General features: G+C 63.2%; 1 protein-coding gene across 1 annotated transcript; it reads left to right on the top strand.

Annotated features, from left to right (window-relative positions):
* Positions 1–1,063: 1,063 nt before the first annotated feature.
* KCNN3 (potassium calcium-activated channel subfamily N member 3) lies at positions 1,064–16,610 on the top strand (the record flags this gene model as incomplete). The annotated part of the gene is made up of 8 exons (XM_080361176.1): positions 1,064–1,780; positions 5,868–5,963; positions 8,291–8,709; positions 13,286–13,427; positions 14,541–14,651; positions 15,073–15,200; positions 15,337–15,406; positions 16,314–16,610. The coding sequence occupies 8 exons, from the start codon at positions 1,064–1,066 to the stop codon at positions 16,608–16,610; spliced, it is 1,980 nt and encodes a 659-aa protein (XP_080217302.1).
* Between the last annotated feature and the right edge of the window lie 4,216 nt (positions 16,611–20,826).

The following is a 20,826-nucleotide window of genomic DNA, read 5'->3' as shown; positions in this document are numbered from 1 at the left end:
CATTGCTGTGGCAGCGAGTCCTGGGGGAAGGAGAAGGAGACTCCACACCCTCCCTGGGCAGCCTGGGCCAGGCTCTGCCACCCTCACCCCAACAAGTTGCTTCTCAGCTGCCAGCGGAACCTCCTGTGTTGCAGTTTGCAGCCATTGCCCCTTGTCCTGTCCCTGGTTGTCACCAGCAGAGCCTGGCTCCATCCTCCTGACACTGCCCCTTGCCATCTTGAGCCCCAGCAATGAGTCCCCCCTCAGGCTCCTCTTGTCCAGCTCCAGAGCCCCAGCTCCCTCAGCCTTTCCTCACACGGGAGATGCTCCACTCCCTCCAGCATCTTGGTGGCTGCGCTGGACTCTCTGCAGCAGTTCCCTGTCCTGCTGGAGCTGAGGGGCCACAGCTGGACACAAGATTCCAGGTGTGGTCTCCCCAGGGCAGAGCAGAGGGGCAGGAGAACCTCTCTGACCCACTGACCACCCCCTTCTAACCCATCCCAGGTCCCATTGGCTTCCTGGCCACAAGGGCCCAGTGCTGGCTCAGCCCACAGCACCCGCTGTTCCCAGCTGGTCTCCCATCCAAGTACTGACCGGGCCCGACCCTGCTTAGCTTCCCAGATCAGATGAGATGGGGCGTTCTCAGGGCGCTCCGCCTGTATATATGACATGTATGTATATATATACGTTCCCCAAGTGTATCCTGACGGTATCTGAACTAACCCGTTCTCCACGGTCGCCCCGCTGTCCCCAGGTCCCCGCAGCTCGCTCCCCAGCTCACAGCGGCCGCGCTGTGGAGCCGCCGGTGCCGGTGCCGAAGTGGCGGTCCCGGCGGGGCCGCAGGAGCCGGGGGGCGCGGGGAGGGGCGGGGAGGGGGGGATGATGTCAGCCTGCGGGGAGCCCCGGCGCGGCCAATGGCGCTGCGGGGCTGGGCCAACCGGTGGCGGCGGCGGCGGCGGGGGCGGCGGCGGCGGCGAGCGCGCGACGGCGGCGGCGGGGAGCGCGCGCGGCGCCCCATTCATGAGCCACAGAACCCCGGGAAAGCGGAACCGGTGCCCGGGAACGCGGCGCCGGTGCCGCCGTTATGGAAACGTCGGGGCATCATCTTCACGACTCGGGCGTGGGCGATTTGGAGGAAGACGCTCGCTGCCCGTGCCCGTTACCGGGGGATGAACGGGCACCGGCGCCGCCGCCTCCCGCCGCGCTGCCGCCGCTCCAGCACAGCCTGTTGCACTCCTCGCCCGGGTCGCTCCGGGCCCCTCCTCCTCCTCCCGCCGCCCCCGCCGCCCTCCACCCTTCCTCCCGCCACGGCAGCCAGCTCAACCTCGGCGACCACCCGGCGGGCTCGGGACCGGCGGGCGGCAAACACCGGCAGCCGAGCCCCTTGGTGCACCGGCGGGACAGCAACCCCTTCACCGAGATCGCCATGAGCTCCTGCAAGTACAGCGGGGGGGTGATGAAGCCCCTGAGCCGGCTCAGCGCATCCCGGCGGAACCTCATCGAGGCCGAACCGGAGGCGCAGCCCTTGCAGCTCTTCGGTACCGGCGGACCCCCCGAGATCGTCGTCTCGCGCGAGGACAACCACGCGCCCGCCGCCCACCGGCCCGAGCGCCCGCCCGCCCCCGCCGCCTTCGCCAAGGGGCCCAAGCGCAAGGCGCAGAACATCGGGTACCGGCTGGGGCACCGGCGGGCGCTGTTCGAGAAGAGGAAGCGGCTCAGCGACTACGCGCTCATCTTCGGCATGTTCGGCATCGTCGTCATGGTCATCGAGACCGAGCTCTCCTGGGGGCTCTACTCCAAGGTACCGGCGGCTCGGGGGGGCGGGCGCGGGGATGTCGGCGCTGGACGGTGACCCGCGGGGTGAGCGCGGAGCCGTTTGCCCCATAGGGTGCCCCATAGGGTGAGCATGGAGCTGTTTGCCCCATGGGGTGAGCATGGAGCCGTTTGCCCCATAGGGTGCACCATAGGATGAGCATAGAGCTGTTTGCCCCATAGGGTGCACCATAGGATGAGCATAGAGCTGTTTGCCCCATAGGGTGCACCATAGGATGAGCATAGAGCTGTTTGCCCCATAGGGTGCCCTATAGGATGAGCACGGAGCTGTTTGCCCCATAGGGTGCACCACAGGATGAGCATGGAGCTGTTTGCCCCATACGGTGCTCCATAGGGTGAGCATGGAGCTGTTTGCCCCATAGGGTGCCTCATAGGGTGAGCATGGAGCTGTTTGCCCCATACGGTGCCCCATAGGATAAGCGTGGAGCCTTCTGCCCCATATGGTGCCCCATAGGGTGAGCATGGAGCTGTTTGCCCCATAGGGTGCCCGGTGGGGTGAGCATGGAGCCTTTTGCCCCATATGGTGCCCCATAGGATGAACATGGAGCCTTCCACCCCATACAGTGCCCAGTGGGGTGAGCACGGAGCCATTGCCCCATGCAGTGCCCCATAGGATGAACATGGAGCTGTTTGCCCCATGCAGTGCCCCATAGGATGAACATGGAGCCTTCCACCCCATACGGTGCCCGGTGGGGTGAGCACAGAGCTGTTTGCCCCATAGGATGAACACGGAGCCTTTTGCCCCATATGTTGCCCTGTAGGATAAGCACGGAGCCTCTTGCCCCATGTGTTGCCCCACAGGATGAGCACGGAGCCGTTTGCCCCATACAGCGCCTGCTGGGGCAACCACGGAGCCATTCGCCCCATAGGGCGCCCCATAGAATAAACACGGAGCCTTTTGCCCCATATCTGCCCCACAGGATGAACACGGAGCCAATTGCCCCATAGGCCACCCCGTAGGATGAACACGGAGCCGTTTCCCCTGTGGAGCGTGGGACGGGGACACCCCTGCTGGGGCGGCCGCAGGTGCCGGTGCCGGTGCCGGTGCTGGGCTGGGGACGCCGCGCCGGGTCCCGGTGAAGCTGCCCCACGTGCCACCACCAGTGACAGGGACAGCGGTGCCATCACCGGCCTGGGCGCCGATCCCCGGCAGCACCACGAGCCCCCGGCAGCGCCACGAGCGCCCGCGCCTCCCCCTCCTCCCCCACAGCCCTTTCTCCGTGATTTGCCGTTTTTCGCCTGGCAGGACGGTGCCGTGGATCTGGAATCCTCCCCCCACGCCGCTCCGGCTCCCGCTGCGTGGCAGCCGTGTGAATAACGCTCTGTACAGACATCTGGCACGTTATTTATACCGACCCGGCGAGGGGAGCCATCGGCACCCATGGGTGCCGCCGGGGTCCCTGTGCCGCGGGGAGGAACCGCCTGCGAAGGGGCCGCTCGAGCGCGGAGGAGGCGGCGGAGCCGGAGCAGGTGGAGGGGGGGACGCACCGGGGGTCCCGTGGGACCCTGTACGGTGCCCGGTTGGCCGGGAGCTCCCGGTTGGCCGCAGCGGTTCCCTCGGCTCTGGCCCGTCGCGGTGCCGAGTGCGTCGCCGGCTCCGCGCCGCAGGAAGGGCCGTTTCGCTCGGGGTCACGGCCGGAGCGTCTTCGCGGCGCTTCCCGCTCCCCGCGAGCGGCACCAACGCGCCGTCCCCACCCGGCCGTGCCGCCTGTTGAGCTGCGGCCGCGCTCGCCGGGCCCACGTGCCGGGGACGCCGGCTGTGCCGCTGCCACGCTCGCCAGCGCTGCTGTGTCAGCGCGGGGACCCCGTGAGTCAGCGCCGTGCGGCCGCGCCGCCTCCGCCGCGGTGCAGCAGGGGGTCCCACGGTCCATCGGCTCCCGGTTGGAGCGACCGTCTATAAATCCCTCCCGGTAGCCCCTGGTGGGAAACCGGAGCTGGTGGCCGTGAGCGAAGCGCCGGGGCCGCCGGCAGCTGTCGCGTCGGGGGTGTCGGTGCTGCCGGCCCTGGCGCGGCTCCAGCTTCGCCCCGCGGCCGCCGCCACGTGCTCCCCAGGCCAGGCTGAGCCGGGACGCGGGGACGCGGTGCCGGGATGGGGCCCGTCCCGCCGTGGGGACAGCACTGCCGTGTCCCGGAGCCACCGGCGGCACCGCTGCGGTGAAGCATCCCCAGCCAAGTCCTCCCCACCGCCTCATGTGCCGCGAGCGGGGGATCTGGCAGCGAGTTTCCTGCCGAGTCCCTTCGGATCCGGCACCGGTCAATGCGGTGGGTGCGTGGCAACCTGTGCCAGGAGGGCCAGCGCATCCCTGCGAGGCTCCCGGTGACCCAGAGCCCCGTGCTTTGGGCAGGATCGGTGCCACCGGGAAGTTTGCCTATTAATAGCCGTTTGTTTGGTCCCCAGCGCTTCTCTCAGCACCAGCCATTATATATCCACACAATTGCGCGGCCGGAGCCAAGTCCTTAACAATGCGCCGCCACCTTCCGTGGCAAATAGTCCCTGCGGTGGGCTGAAACGGCCCGGCGGGGGGGGGACGAGCCAGGGATGCGCCGGAGGCAGCTCGGGGTGCTGGGGGTGTCACGAGTGTGTTGGATGTCGGGGTGCGGGGTCTCAGGGTGCCATGAGTATGTTGGGTCTCGGGGTGCCATCGGTATGCCGGGTCTCAGGGTGCCGGGTCTCAGGGTGTCACGAGTGTGTTGGGTGTCAGGGTGTCACGAGTGTGCCAGGTCTCCGTGTGTTGGGGTCTCAAGGTGTCATGGACATGTTGGGTCTCAGAGTGTCATGAACATGTTGGATCTTTAGATGCCATGAGCGTGTTGGGTGTCAGGGTGTCACGAGTGTGTTGGGTGTCAGGGTGTCACGAGTGTGTCAGGTCTCAGCACGTTGGGGTCTCAAGATGCCACGAACATGTTTGGTCTCAGGGTGCCATGAACAGGTTGGGTCTTTGGGTGCCATGAACAGGTTGGGTCTTTGGGTGCCACAAACATGTTGGGTCTTTGGGTGTCATGAACGTGTTGGGTCTTTGGGTGCCATGAACAGGTTGGGTCTCAGGGTGCCGGGTCTCAGCATTTCATGAGTGTGTTGGATCTCAGGGTGCCATGAATACGTTGAGTCTCAGGGTGCCATGAACATGTTGGGTCTCAGGGTACCATGAACGTGTTGGGTGTCAGTGCCAGATCTCAGGGTGCCATGAGTATGTTGGATCTCAGGGTGCCATGAATGTGTTTGGTCTTTGGGTGCCATGAATGTGTTGAGTCTTTGGGTGCCATGAGTGTGTTTGGTCTCAGGTGCCATGACCGTGTTGGGTGTCAGTGCCAGATCTCAGGGTGTCAGGTGCGTTTGGTCTCTTATGCCATGATCACGCTGGTTCATGCCACGGTCTCAAGACGCCATGAACATACCAGATCTCAGCATGTCCTGAGCGTGTTGGGCCTCAGGTGCCATGGCCATGTCAGGTCTCGGGGTGCCATGAACCTGTCTGGTCTGGGGGTGCCACGACCGTGCCGGTTCCCAGTGTGCCGCAGATGGACCGGTGACGCAGGACGGGCACGGGGCAGCTTGGTTTGGAGGCAACTGGTGCCGCGGCACCGGTGGAGCTGGTCGGTGGCCGGCGGCAGCGTGAACGCGCCGGTGACTGAAATGGGGTGCGGAGGGGACCCCGTGGGAGGGGACGGTCAATCCCGCTCCCCCCGCACCGCCCCGGGAGCAGCCGCTTGGCTCACCAGTGAACCAGGGGCCGGCTGGATTTACATAGAGCTAATTAACAGGAGGATCTAATTAAACCATCCATTAGGGCGCCGTAAGACGGGGCTCACGCCGGCTACGGCCAAGGTGCTGGTGTCGTGTTCCAGCCAGGGGAGGCTGGGAATTAAGGTGGCAAAACCAGCTTAAAACACCATTGTGGAGAACGCGCGGCTCCTGCCGACGGCGCCATCGCTGCCCCGGCGCGGTTGAAGCACCGCGGTTGGGGGGATGTGGGTTTGGGGGGGTCAGCGTCTCCGTGGGGGCGCGGATCGCGGTGGCGTCCCCCCCTAACGCCCGCCCCGCTCTCTCCTTGCAGGACTCCATGTTCTCCCTGGCCCTGAAATGCCTTATCAGCCTCTCCACCGTCATCCTGCTGGGGCTCATCATCGCCTACCACACGCGGGAGGTGCAGGTGGGTCCCGGCGACGCCGGCGCCGAGCCACAGGGTGCGGTGGCGGGTGCTCCTGGGGGGTGCGGTACCCGGTTCGGAGCCAGGGGCTCGGGGCAGCGAGGGCTCTTGGGGGACACGGAGGGGTCTTGGGGGACAGGGAGGGGTCTTGGGGGACACAAAGGGGTCTTGGGGACACCGGGGGGGTTTTGGGGGGCGGGAGGCCCGGCTGCGCGGGCGCGGCGGTGGTTGCGTCCAGGAAGGGCTCAGAGCCACCGCGCTGCCAAGGCAAACGGTGAAATCCTTCGCTAATCAGCGCCGGCCACGCTCTTCCTCCCTGCCCGCCCGGCGCACCGGCGGAGCCAGAGCTCCCGGTTTGCTCCGCAAGGCTGAACTGGGATCCGGCTTCGGCGCGACGCCGCGTTTGGGGGAACGGGGGGAACCACGCACCGGGGTTTTGGGTCACCAAAGGTCCCACCTTGTCCCGCTCAACACTGGTGGCTTCGCTGGGTGGGGGTGCGGGGAGCCCCCCTCGCCCCCCCCGCCCTCGCCAGGTCACTCAAAGCAAATATTTGCGAGCTTTGGCTTTCACTGGAATAATATTTACCCCGGGGGGGCGGGTTGGTGCTTGGGGTCGGCGGTTTCCTCCGCTTGTTGTTCTTGGGAGCGGGTTGTGCAACCGCGGCGGCCGGCCCAGCAACCGCCGACGTCCCCCCCGACGTCCCCCCGCGGGGTCCCGGTCGCGGCCACCGAAACGTCCCCGGTGGCTCCGCCGGGCCGGTCACGGCGGCGGGAAGGGACTGGGGTGAACTGGAGCTGATTTGCAGCGCCGGATGCCGATCGCTCATTATCTCGGAGGGGCTTATCAAGGGATCACTGATAATCCGGCCGTAAAGCCGCAGCTTGCCGACTGCGGTCACCCCGCTGGATCCGCGGGAGCGACTTGGCTTTGGCCTCTTCCCTCAGTATTAATTACGTTAATTGCTAAATCCTTTGAGGCGTTCGCAGCTCTGGCCGTGCCTCAGTTTCCCCAGCGCTCCCGGGGTCCTGCGTGTCCCCTCCACTCGCTGGGCTGGGATGGTTTGGGGTCCCCGGGGGGTCCCCAGGGGGCTCCCGGGGGGGTCCCCAAGCCCGTCACCCCCCGGCCAGGGCTGCAGGTGACAAGATCCTCGTGCTCCCCCTCCTCAGCCTCTTGTTGTCTCCTTCCCCTCTGGAGCTGGGGATGCTGGGGATGCTGGGGATGCTGGGGATGCCCCGGTACCCGCGGTTCCCATGGCAACCGCAGCGATGCGCCGCAGGGCTGGTGCAAGGGGAGGGGGGGAAATGCCCAAATCCCCCTTTGTCTCCTCGTCCTCCTCGGCCGGCCCGTGGCAAACCGAGCCCAGCGCCGCAGCCAAAAGGCTCCCGGGCTCTTTCCTCCCGCTGAGCTGTTTGTTGTGAACACCCCTCTCCAGGAAGGAACGGGCTGTCAGCCGCGAGCGCCTGACGCGCGCAGGATCTCCCTCCACAGCTTGCAGCTTCGCTTCTTTATTTGCCTTTTTCTTTTATATAAACAATTTTCTCAAACAGAAGCGGCTAAAAGGAGCTTTCGGAACACAAAGGGAGGTGGCCCGGGACGGCCGCTCTGTGAGTCAGTGCCGGCGGCGCTCACCGGCCCCGGGGGAGAGCCCTGCGTGCTGTGCCGTGCCGTGCTGTGCCGGCAAAGCGGGGGGGGTGTTCCCGGCGCCGTGCCAGCCCCCCCGGCCAGGGTCACCCTGCGCTTGGCAGGGTCGAGGACACGCCGGTGACGGTGGCACCGGCAGCCACGTCCCCCTTGGATCCCTTCCCGGCGGCGTCTTTGCCAAGAGGCCCTGAGCGCGGCCCCGGCTGCTGCGGTGACACCGGTGTCCCCATCGCACCGGGACAAGTTGTCCCGAGGCTGCCGGGGTTTGTCCCCGTCACGGAGGGACCAGCACAAGCTGCCACCCCCCGGCCCCCACAGGGACCCCGACTCGGTCACCGGTACCCAGGATGAACTGGTGGTTGCCATGACAAGCAGATCCCATCACCGGCTGCTCCAGCTGCCGTGTTCCCTCCCCAGGAGTTGCCCTCGGTGGCCGTTGGTGACACCGGCGGGAGCGAAAGGGCCGGGACGGCTCATGCTGGTGTGGTTTGTGCCGGTGCGCTCGAGGCCGGGCACCCTCAAGCTTCCCAGGGTGTCCGCAGCGTGGCACACACAGGCAGAGCCACGGCGGGGATGGCAAAGGCTCCTTCCCACCTTTTCCTCCTCCATCCGTCTATCCATCCGTCCATCCATCCGTCCCCAGCCGTGCCCGGATGCCGGTAACCGTGTGCTCTTTGCATCCCGGTAGCTCTTTGTGATCGACAACGGAGCCGACGACTGGCGGATAGCGATGACGTACGAGCGCATCCTCTACATCAGCCTGGAGATGCTGGTTTGTGCCATCCACCCCATCCCTGGGGAGTACAAATTTTTCTGGACAGCCCGCCTGGCTTTCTCCTACACGCCTTCGCGGGCCGAGGCGGACGTGGACATCATCCTGTCCATCCCCATGTTCCTGCGCCTCTACCTGATCGCTCGGGTGATGCTGCTGCACAGCAAGCTCTTCACCGACGCCTCCTCCCGCAGCATCGGGGCGCTCAACAAGATCAACTTCAACACCCGCTTCGTCATGAAGACGCTCATGACCATCTGCCCCGGGACGGTGCTGCTGGTCTTCAGCATCTCGCTCTGGATCATCGCGGCGTGGACGGTGCGGGTGTGCGAGAGGTGAGAGGGGCTGGGGCTGCGGGGGCGGGAGGAGCGGTGGTTTGGGATGCGCGGTGTTTCGGGATATGCGGTGGTTTGGGATGCACGATGGTTTGGGATGAGCGGTGTTTTGGGATGCACAATGGTTTGGGATGAGCAGTGTTTTGGGATGAGTGGTGTTTCGGGATATGTGGTGTTTTGGGATGTGCGGTGTTTCGGGATGCATGATGGTTTGGGATGAACGGTGGTTTGGGATGCGCGGTGTTTCGGGATGTGCGGTGTTTCGGGATATGCGGTGTTTTGGGATGCACAATAGTTTGGGATGCACGGTGTTTCGAGATGCGCGGTGTTTCGGGATGCGCGGTGTTTCGGGATATGCGGTGTTTTGGGATGCATGATGGTTTGGGATGAGCGGTGGTTTGGGTTGCATGATAGTTCAGGATGCTCAGTGTTTTAGGACACATGGTGTTTCAGGATGCACGATGGTTTGGGATGAACGGTGGTTTGGGATGCTCAGTGTTTCAGGACACGCGGTGTTTCGGGATGCATGATGGTTTGGGATGAACGGTGGTTTGAGATGCGCGGTGTTTCGGGATGCGCGGTGTTTCGGGATGCACGATGGTTTGGGATGAGTGATGGTTTGGGATGCTCAGTGTTTCGGGACACGCGGTTTGGGATACGTGGTGGTTTGGGATGTGTGATAGTTTAGGATGCTCAGTGGTTTGGGATGCTCAGTGGTTTGGGATGAGCGATGGTTCAGGGTGCTCAGAGGTTTGGGATTAACAATAGTTTGGGGTATGCGGTATTTTGGGATGGATGATGTTTTGGGATGCTCGGTGGTTTGGGATGAGTGATGGTTCAGGATGCTCAGTGTTTCAGGACACGCGGTGTTTTGGGATGCACGATGGTTTGGGATGAACGGTGGTTTGGGATGCTCAGAGTTTCGGGACACGCCATGTTTCGGGATGCACGATGGTTTGGGATGAGCGATGGTTTGGGATGCTCAGTGGTTTGGGATGAGCGATGGTTTGGGTTATGTGGTGTTATGGGATGTGCTCAGTGTTCCAGGACTTGCGGTGTTTCGGGATGCACGATGGTTTGGGATGAGCGGTGGTTCGGGATGCTCGGCAGGTTGGGATGTGCAATGGTTTGGGATCCTCAACAGTTTGGGAACGTGGTGTTTCAGGAACACGGTATTTTGGTTGACATGTTGCTTCCAGAAAACGGTGTTTTGGGAACACGGTGTTTTGGGAACGCGGTGTTTCGGTTCGCGCGGTGTTTCGGGACGCCCCAGCGCCGTGGGGGATGCCGAGCTCCGGGCGCTCGGCAGCTGCAGGTTCCGCCGCCGTGTCCCCGTCCCCAGGGCCAGCCCTGTCGTGCCGGTGCTGCGCCCGGGGACACGTCCCCATGCCGGGGGACAATGCGGTGCCAGCTGGCGGGGAGCACCAGGGGCACCGTGCACGGGGGGAGGCCGGAGGTGCCGGCGGCGCCTGGCGCGGGCTCTGGCGTGGCTGCCAGCGACTGCCATGACAACCCGGCGGTGACAAACCGGGCGGCATCGTGGGGTTGCTGTGGCGACCGGTACCGCGGCGCCTCCATCCCTTGGGGACCCGCCAGCGCCTCTTTGTCCCTCAAGGGGACAGGGGGGCTGTGACCGAGCCCCCCAGCGCTGCACCGGGGGGTTTCTCCCGGCCATGGCACGCGGTAGCGGTGGCACCGTCCATCCCGGAGCATGTCCCCCCAGGGTGTCCTGTGTCCTATCCCCATGTGGGGCCATCCCTGTCCCCAGGAGACCAAACTCAACACTGTTCTGCCACCAAAACACCAAAGCAAATCGCCCCGGGGGCTCTCGGAGCTGCAGGAAAGCGCCCAAGACAACGCGCGTGTTCCCCTTGGGTGTCTGTGGATTTAACAAAATCACCCAAAATCCTTTTAAGTCGGCGCCACCCTCAGAATCGAGGTGCGAGATTCGCACCCACCAGCACCCTGGGGTCCCTGGGACACCCAGTTTGCTTCTGGGTGCGAAGGCGGGAGGAAGGTCACCCTTCTCTTCCCCGGGCGGCACCGTGGGGTGGTCGCCCTGGCTTACGGCCGTGGCAGCGGAGGAGCCGCGCTGGGGTCCGAGCGGATTTCCAGGCTGCGTTTGCCTTCCTGCCGCCCTCCGCGATGCTCTGGGGACGCGCTGGGGAGTCGTGCGCTGCTTCAGTTCCTAAACGGGGAGGGGGCGGCCGGGCTCTCTGAGGGGTTCGTTCTGCACCTGGGGGGCTCGGGCTGGAAAACACGATGTAAATAAAGAGCCGTTAATGCTGAGGAAAAAACGAATAGAATAGAAATGATGCAAGCGAGGCGCTGCAGATCGTCGGCGCTGCAGATCATCGGCGCTGCAGCTGCCACGAGCTGCCCCACCTCCCTCTGTCTACAGAGCGGCAGACGCGAACCTGGGGGGGCTCCTGGGCTGGGGTGCACGGACCCGAGGGGTGCAGGAGCTGCGGGATGGGGGAGCTCAGGGGGGTGCAGGATGGGGGGATGCAGGACGGGGGGATGCAGGACCAGAGGATGCAGGATGAGGGGATGCAGGACTGGAGGATGCAGGACCTGGGAGGGGGATGCAGGACGGGGGGATGCAGGACGGGGGGATGCAGGACAGGGGGATGCAGGACAGGGGGATGCAGGACGGGGGGATGCAGGACCAGGGGGATGCAGGACCAGGGGGGATGCAGATCGAGGGGGATGCAGGACTGGGGAGGATGCACCAACATGGGGTGTTGCAGGACTGGGCGGTGATATGGGACCAGGGGGGATACAGGACTGGGGGGGATGCAGGACCATGGGGATGCAGGACCAGGGGATGCAGGACCAGGGGATGCAGGACTGGGAGGATGCAGGACTCGGGGGTTGCAGGACCCTGAGCCATGCTCTGTCCCCAAAGTGCCGCACAGTCCCTGCAAAGGCCACTCAGGCCGTGTCCCCGTGTCCCCACTGCTGGCAGATTGCGCTGGAGACCAGTTTGCTTTGGCTTGTGCAGCCACCCCCATCCAGCGCTGTGCCGCTCCAAGACGGGGTCCCCGGGCTGTGGTGCGTCCCCTCGGCACCGTGGGCTGCGCCGGTGCCCACGGGCTCAGCGGCAGTGCTGCTGGCGGGGGGGCCGCGACTCTGGGGAGGCTGCGAGTCGCTAGGCAACCTCGCCCGCTGCCTGCGGTGCCGGCCCTGCCGCCGCCGGCACGCGCAGCGCTCGCACGTGTGGTCGCACGTGTTCACACGTGTGTGCACGCTCGTGCAGCCGGCCCGGAGCTCCTCGCCGCGGTGGGGTCAGCCCAAGCGGGGCCGGCGTGGTGATGCTCACGGCACCGTGGGACCGGGGCGATGCTCGTGGCGCCGGCTGCGCCCACGGGGTGGACAAGGGGGAGGTGGACATGGACACTGGGGTTGAACCGGTGGCGGCAGCTCCTGTTTATCAGCTCAGAGTGCATCTTGGAAGAGGCAACGTCCGTCTGTCCGGCTGTGCCGGAGCACGATGTTCCCGGGGCCAGCTGTGGCTGAGGGAGCTTTCTCGTGTGCCAGGATCTCATTGAATCGGAGTCATTTTGGTTGAAAAGCCCCTCGAGATGAAGTCCAAGCGTTACCCTCCCCTGGCACTGAACGTGTCCCTGAGAACCTTGTCTCTGTGTGTTTTAGCCCCTCCAGGGATGGCGACTCCAGCGCTGCCCTGGGCAGCCTGTTCCAACACCCACAGCCCTTTGGGGAAGGAATTGTTCCCCAGATCCAACCTCAACCTCTTGATCGAGTGTCCGGTTACTTGGGGGGGAAAAACATTTCAGAAGAGGAGAAAACACAACTGCTGCGGAGCTGAGACGAACCGGGGAGGGGGTTTTGCCAAAAGCTCCATCTGTTTTCCCTCTCCTGATTTCACAAGGAGGGAGAAGCCGCCGGGGAGAGGGATACGTGCGGGCAGGAGGGTGATGGTGCTGCCCATGGCAGGGCAAAGGTGCTGCCTGCCCCCTGTCCCAACCGGGGCTTTGGTGCTGGTCCCACAGCCCGGAGCTGGGGCTGCATCCCCGGGAGCATCCCGGCACCGTGGCCCCCGGTTATGTGTTTGCCGGAAGAGCCGCAGCCGGTTGCTGGGCGGGCCAAGGCGGCTGCTGACCTGGCGGCTCGGCAGGAACATGGCCGTGGAAAGCTCGCAGCATCCTCGAAGCCGCAGCCGCTCCACGTGTGCTCCGTCTGGAGCGCCTGAGCCGCTCCAAGTGCTGGCAGCGCCGTGGGATCCGTCCACGGGGGCGGCGCGGGGGGAACGGGACGCGGGGGAGGACGCGGGGCTTTGCAGAGCCGCAGCTGTTCGTCCCATCACCGCGTGGCTGCAGCCGGCAGCACCGGGACGCGGTGACAGGTCTGACCGAAAGCAGAAGCTCTTTCCCTCGAGTTTTCACTCTGGTTTTCTCCACGTGGGTTTTCCCCATGCCAGAAATTGCGCAAACGCCGTCGCTCCGGGACATCGTGCTCCGTTGTTAATTGATTAATGTTAATCTCCCTCGTGCCGCGCAGCCGCTGTGCCCAGGTGTCCCCCGCGGTGACACCGACACCCGTGTCTCCCCGGCAGGTACCATGACCAGCAGGACGTCACCAGCAACTTCCTGGGCGCCATGTGGCTCATCTCCATCACCTTCCTCTCCATCGGCTACGGCGACATGGTCCCGCACACCTACTGTGGGAAGGGGGTCTGCCTGCTCACCGGCATCATGGTAACGGCCGCGCCGCGCCGCTCACCCATCCCCGCCGCGGCGTCAGGGCCACTGAATTATCCGGGGACAAGCTTCTTGGGCCGGCTTGTCCGTGCACAAAGCGTCAAAGCTGTAATTGCAATTATTACGAGCGCAGTAATTAGCAGGACGCGGTGGTTTGGTTAAGGGGAGTATGGTTGAGGCTCGTGGATTTGGGTTTATTTGGTGAGGGGCAGCCGGATTGTGGTGGGGTCGGGGACGTCCCCAGGGGGCCCCCAAAAGTCCTTTGGCCGTCGCTGCTCCCCGCCTGGCTCCCATCACCATCCCAAGTGCTGCCGGAGCAGCTGGGACCCCTCCACCCCCGCGCTCCCCCAGCGTCACCGCTGCACCGCGTCCAGAGGTCACTGTCCCCTGGGGCCACCCCGGGGCGCCCCAGAGATCTCCCAACTTGTGGGGCGCCCCAGAGCCCTCTCAGCCCCCCAGCTCTGCCCAACACGGCACTGGGTGCTCCCCGAGCTCCCGCCAGCCAGCGATGACTTTGAACCAAGGGACCATCTGGCAAAGTGTCCCTTGTCCCAGCGCCCCCCCGGTTGCGCAGCCTTCACCTCGGCAAGAGCAGGGACCCCCCCATGGGGACCCCCCAATGCCGGGCGCTCCCTGAGCCGCAGCTGCCCTGCCGGGAAGAGAGAAGCAGCAGGAGCCAAGAGCTCAGGGGATGCTAAAGGCTTGGGCTCAGAGCATGACATTAATTAATGACTCTTTAATAAATGAAGGCGCGGCTGCCAGGCCGTGGGGCTGTGCCAGCGTGCCGGGAGGGGGGAGAGCGCCAAGCACGGCGGGGAGTGGAGGCACCTTTGCTTTCCAAAGACAAAGCCGTGCCAGGGATGGCGGCTCAGTGGTAATCACCAGGATAAACGGGCTGTGCGGAGAGCCAGCGATTCAGGGGGGTCCCGGTTTGGGGGTCATTAGCCTTTCCTGTTAATTACCTAGCACATCGTTAGCTCAAGGACACTCAGACTGTGTGATTTCTCCTCGTTAGGGGGGGTGGAGCTTTAATTAATTAGAGGGTTGAAATGGTGAGGGTGGGAGTGTTGGTGCTGTATGTGGGTGACCAAGGGCGATGTCCCCATGCAGGGTGCTGGTTGCACCGCGCTGGTGGTGGCCGTGGTTGCCCGGAAGCTGGAACTCACCAAAGCTGAGAAGCACGTCCACAACTTCATGATGGACACGCAGCTCACCAAGCGGGTAAGGAGCTGGGGTTGGAAAAGAGCCTTGAGATCATGGAATCCAACCAAAACCCACCGCCGGCACTGCCCCGTGTCCCTGAGAACCCCATCTCTGTGTGTTTAACCCCTCCAGGGATGGCGACTCCAGCACTGCCCTGGGCAGCCTGTTCCAACACCCACAGCCCTTTGGGGGAGAAATCACCCCAAATTTTCAACCTCAACCTTCTTCTCCAGCCCCTTCCCCTTCTCTGAACTCGCCCCAGATATCTGGGAAAACAAACCCTCTGCAAAGCCGCAGGAGATGGTGCGTGAGTGGAGCCGAACATCTCGCTCCAGCTGGGACGAGTCAAACGCTCTTGCAGCGACCGGTCCAGGAGCCAAACGGGTGTCTCGGTGAAATCCCCCATCCCGCTGACCCGCAGCCGACTCTCCTCTTGCAGATCAAGAACGCGGCCGCCAACGTCCTGCGGGAAACGTGGCTCATCTACAAGCACACGAAGCTGCTGAAGAAGATCGACCACGCCAAAGTCAGGAAGCACCAGAGGAAATTCCTCCAAGCCATTCACCAGTAAGGACCCGGTGGGGGGGGATTCGTGCTCCAGCCCCCGGTAGGGACATGGGGACAATGTCTCATCACTCGGGATGTGGGCAGGTCTGTGGTTTGTGGTTGGGGCTTCAGCCACATTGTTCTTTCCCCCTCCCAGGTTGCGGAGTGTGAAGATGGAGCAGAGGAAGCTGAGCGACCAAGCGAACACCCTGGTCGACCTGTCAAAGGCAAGTTGTCCTCCCCACAACAACCCCTCGTGTTTCTTTTCACTTGCAAAAACTCAAGTGGATCCGTGGGATGATCGCCCCTGTGAGGTCCCGGGGCTGAGCTGGGTGGATCTTGGGGCAGAAATACCCAAACCCCAGCCTGGTTGGGGTTGGGGGGACGTCTGGAGATCCCCCAGCCCGGGGTCACCAGAGCGGGTGGCACAGGGTCACATCCATGTGGGTTTGAATGTCCCCGGAGAAGGAGACTCCAAACAGCTCTGGGCAGCTGCTCCAGGCTCCGGCACCTCAAAGCACCCACGTTCCTCCTCGTGTTCGGGGGAAATCCCTGTGTTCCAGCCTGTGCCCGTGGCCCCTCGTGCTGTCGCTGGGCAGCACCGAACAATCTGGTGCATCCTCTGCCGCCCACCCTGGGATATCGATCACATCGTGGGGTCCCTCTCGGCTCCTCTGCCCCAGCCGAACAGCCCCAGCTCTGCCGGCCCTTCCAGCCCCTCACGCTCTGTGTCCCCGCACTGGGCTCCCCCCTCATCCTTCTTAAACTGGAGAGCCCAGAACTGCTCCCAGTAACTCCAGATGGGGCCTCAGCGGGGGGGGGACAACCACACTCCTCCTCACGCATCCAGTCATAGAATCATTTTGGTTGGAAAAGGCCTTTAAGATATCGAGTGCAACTGTTGTACACGAGCAGGGAGGTGTTTTCCAGGTGTTTTTTGAAGGGTTTTGGGGTTCCTGTGAGTTCAGGCAGAGGATGGAGGATGCTCCTTGCTCCGCGCTGAAATCCTGAAGGATTTCCTACCCGCTGCTCCTTCCAGCTCTGCTTTCAGCTCCATTCATCCCTCATATTTTAATGAGAACAAAGGGCTGCAGGGCTCGGTGCTGGCACTAACCCCCCGCCGTCCCCCGGCAGATGCAGAACGTGATGTACGACCTCATCACCGAGCTCAACGACCGCAGCGAGGACCTGGAGAAGCAACTGGGCAGCCTGGAATCCAAACTGGAGCAGCTCAGCGCCACCTTCAACTCCCTGCCGCTGCTGATGGCCGACATGCTGCGCCAGCAGCACCAGCGCCTGCTCGCCGCCATCCTGGAGACACGGGGGGTCGCGGTGCCGCTGGGCACCCCCCAAACGCCGCTCTCCGAGAGCCCCATCGGCGTCAGCTCCACCTCCTTCCCGACCCCGTACACGAGCTCGAGCAGCTGCTAAAACATCCCCCCGGGGAGCGTTTCCGCGCAGGTCCCGACGTCTCCGTGGATGTTTTTGGTTGGTTTTTCTTTTTGGCTTTTCTTCTGGTCCTCGGAGCCGGTGGGGCCGGAGCTTTGCCAACGCCTTTGGGATCGGGAATCGCATCCCCGCGCCCTCCGCCGTTCAGGTGCCTCTAGACGTGGTGACGGAAGGGGACGGGAGGTGACGCCGCCGGCGTCCGCGTCGCCCCGCGCGCAATCTCAGGTCTTCACATTTGAAAAACAAACAAAACAAACCACACAAAACCAACGAAAGTCAGAAGCACTGAAGCAAAGAAGCAGAGGGAGGGGTGTCCCCTCGGCGTGGACACCCCCGGGCGCTCCCCGTGTCACTGTCACCATCGCGGTGTCACCGATGCGGTGGCTTCTGGCACAGGCTCCATCAGTGGGACCCCCACGAACCCCAACTTGTATTGGCCGTGACCCGCCTGGGGGGGGTTCCCCAGAGCTGTGGGTGTTTTCTGCCCCCGGCAGAACAAGGGACACGTTATTTCTGCTCCTCGGTGTCGCATTCTGCCCGGTGCCATGTGCTGGAGCCGGGACCGCAGTGCCTAACGCGCGGGGGGGCCGCGCCGGTGATGGTGAGGAGGGGCTGGCAGGCCAGCCCCAGCACGGGGGGGTCCCCAGGTGCTCATGTCACCGCGTTTTGGGATCCAGTGGGTTCTTTGCTGCCGGATGAAAAACCCCGTTGGCGCTTGAGCCCAATCGGCAGCGCCGAACGCACCGCGGCCACGGGGGGGTCGCCGGTAAGGGGTGGCGTAGCGGGGGCAGGTGCTTCATCTGGTTAAAACCGAGCCCGTCGCCGCCGTGCCGCGTGGGGGTCGCAGCACCGTGCCGCACCGGCGCTCTGCCCTCGTTGCTTATATTTTCTTTCTTATTTTTAGTTCTTTGCCGGTTCAGCTTCCTGAGGTTCCCTTGGGCACCACCTGGTTATTTCTGGAACCGGCCATTTTCTGTTCTTGCTTTCACCATTTCCTCCTTATTTTCCTCGCCAGTTCTGTCCCGGGGTTGTGTTCGGGCTCCGGCTTTGGGGCTGGTGTTTGCTGCTTTCAATGAAAACTCAGCAGAGGCTATTTATATATTTTTTAAACAGATGAAGCAACCGTGTAATTACTCCGCGATATTAATTACACCTCGCCCGGCAGTGTCAGTAATTGTAATCAAAGTCACTGTGCTACTCCAGGTACACCCAGCCTGCAATTTCCTCCTTCGTAACTCTTTGCCCTTCCATAAATAACGCCGGATTTGGTGCGCACGTCGGCAGGGCCGGAGGAATTGTTGGCTGAAAGCTCCACTTGCTGCCGGTGGTAGGTGGGTTTTTATTCCTTGTGCCCTGCAATTAACGTTACGGAGAGAACAAGCGGGAGGTAGCGAGGAGCGTTATCCCCCGGCGAGGAGGAGGAGGAGGAAGGCTGCTGTGAAATGAGCTTGCAGTTGCGTTGAGCCCCTTGGTTGCGGTTGTTCCCGTTGTTTGTCGGTCATTGGCCACTTGGTTTGTGGGGACAAACAGCTTGTCCCTTCTTCCCATCTTGTGTCATTGGTGCCACCGCAGCGTGGGGGGAGCCTGGGCAGCCCCCCCGGGTCTGTTCTGCGCACCCATGGGTGCCCTTCAGCTTGCCGGGTCTGTAAGGAGTTTCCAGCCTGGCAATGGAGAAAAAGGTGTGAATTCTGAGAAGGAGCCTGAAATGCGGCATTTCCAGCAGCCTGCAGGGAAAAAGACTGTTCCCGGGGTTCAGATAGGAGCAAAGACCACGTGCAACAGGGCTGGGGTGTCGGAGGTGGATCCTGGGGTGTCGGAGGTGGATCCCGGGGTGTCAGGGAGCCGGAGGAATGATCGACACTCGAGAACCGGTATCGCCAGTGAGAAAATGCTTATGGGCCAAAGTTGGGAAGCCTGAGGGTGTGAGATGGGAGCGGGCGCTGGAGCGAAGCGCTGGTTCTGGGAGCTACGGTGCCGCGGCCGGTGCGGGAGATGCTGGGCCTGGGGGGATGCTGGGGTCTCTGCACCCCCAAAAATGCCTCGGCCTGAGCGCTTGTGGCCCTGGGTCTGTATCCCATGTCCTACACCCTCATCTCCCCCATCCTGCATCCTGTGCACCCCTGCACCCCTTATCTGTCACCCTGCACCCCACGTCCTTCCTCCTGCACAGCCCTGGGCCACCATCTCACACCGTGCATCCTTCAGACCCTGGACCCCCATCCCGCACCCCTGCACCCCACATCACCCACCCCCTCCACCCGTCACCCTGAGCACCGGGCTCACCGCACCTCCTGAGTCTGGCACCGGGACTGACCCCCCAGCCCCACTGCCGGGAGCTGCTCCGCTCCAGCCTGTGGCAGCGCCGGTACCGGGGGGCTGTGGGCCCAGGGTGCCACCCCAGAGTCACCGCCGTGTCCCCACCAGTGGATGAGAAGCCCCGGTGCAGGTGTCCCCCGCATATTGTGCCCAGGGCATCGGTAGCTTGAGCTGGAGCTTCCCGGTAACAGCTCCGGTAACCGCTCCCCAGCCGCTGCTCACACCGAGAGTGTCATTTTGGAGCCCGTGTCCCCAAAGGGACAAAAGGGACCAGAAGAGCCGGGACCAACCACCGCGGCGGAGGAAAAGCACAAGAACCAAACCCGTGACGCTGAGTTCTCATCCCAAAGAGAAGCACCCGACCCCCGCCCTGCGCCAACGGGGCCGAACCCCAAAACCCCCCAGGAGCCACCCAGCCTCATTTTCCACACAACCCTGGGGGGTTTTTGGGTTATTTTCTGTTGTTTTTCTCCACGAACCTCGTCCCTGCGCCACCTGCGAGGAAACGTCCCAGGAACCCCCCGGCCTCTCTGCAAACTCGCAGCCGTTTGTGTCCGGACTGAAGGAGCTTCGACTTGGGTTTGCGTCTTCGCCTCTGTACCGCTCGCTTCTTTTTTTAACGAACAATAGGGGAAAGCATAATAGTTTATTTTAACTATGAAATATATTGCTATATTATAAAGGTTATTGTAACTTTCAATTATGGTTTTGTACCCGACCCGCAGCGACGCCAGCCTGCTGCCAAATAATGTCTTGTTTCTGAGTACAGCCGCTGCTCCCGGGTGGGGGGATGGAGGCAGAACCCCAAAAATGCTCCCCAAACTCCTCATCCTCCCCCCTGCACCCCCTATTAATTCCTTCTTTTTAGCAGGGACCCGCACGCCCTAATGGCACCGGAGTTTTGGAAATATCTGCCCACCCCACACACTTTTCCCCCCCGAGGTCTCAGCACCTTTTGGAAAAGCCATTTGCACCCCACTCCCCAGCCCAGGGAGGGACTCACTCAGCCCCCCAGCACAAGAGCCAAAATTCCCTTGTTCCCCCCCAGGGATGGTGGAACAAACACCCCCATCCTGCTCTCCCGGCACAAAAAGCTCCGAGGGAGCGCGGCCGCCGTGCCGGGGGGGCTGATTTTGGCTTTAATCCCTACCCTGGGGAGGTTTCGCTCCCTTGGGCCTCAGGTTCCGATGATGCTGATGCAGGAGGACGAAGCCGCGAGCGCGGCAGAGAAATGCGCTGAGCTTGCAGGGGCTCAACCTTCCGCACCATCGACTCTGAGAGTCTCGTCCTTACCCGGCTGGACCCGAGCCCCGTTCAGCCAAAATCTGCAGGCGCGTAAGTCTCAAAATGTTGTTTTCGCAGCCCTCCCGCTCCTTCCCGGCCGATGTGACCGTGTTTGGGAACGAGCGGTGCCCGCGGCACAAATTCCCGCTGCTTTTGTGCTGAAAGACCCTAAAAAACCCCCACGCCGGCTCGTCCCCGCCGGAGCCACAATCACTGCCGTGCTGTCACTGTCACCGTTCGTTACACCCAGTAGGGTCCAATCCCTGCACCAGTGACCTCCCAGACCTCAAATCCCCCAGCAGAGACCAAACTGGGGCTGCCTGGAGCTGGGGGTGCTCCTGCCCCACATATTTGTCCCCCCATTTATGGGGTGATTGTTGGTGGCAGCTGCTCCTTGCTGGGATGCGACTGGAGGGGTTATAGCTCTGCCAGAGGAGAGGGGCTGGTTCCCCCAGGGATTTTTTAGGGTGCTTGGTCCCCCCACCCCTCTCTCCTTTGGTTTTCTCCTCCCCACCAACTCAGCCCCCTGTGGTTGTTTTTTTGGGGGGGAAAGGTGATTTTTCAGCAGCTTGAGGAGGGGATGCTGCTGCAAGGCCCC

The sequence above is a fragment of the Nesoenas mayeri genome, assembly GCF_963082525.1.
Source record: "Nesoenas mayeri genome assembly, chromosome: 30".
NCBI classification, from domain to species: domain Eukaryota; kingdom Metazoa; phylum Chordata; class Aves; order Columbiformes; family Columbidae; genus Nesoenas; species Nesoenas mayeri.
This window is presented reverse-complemented; position numbering and strand designations above follow the sequence as displayed.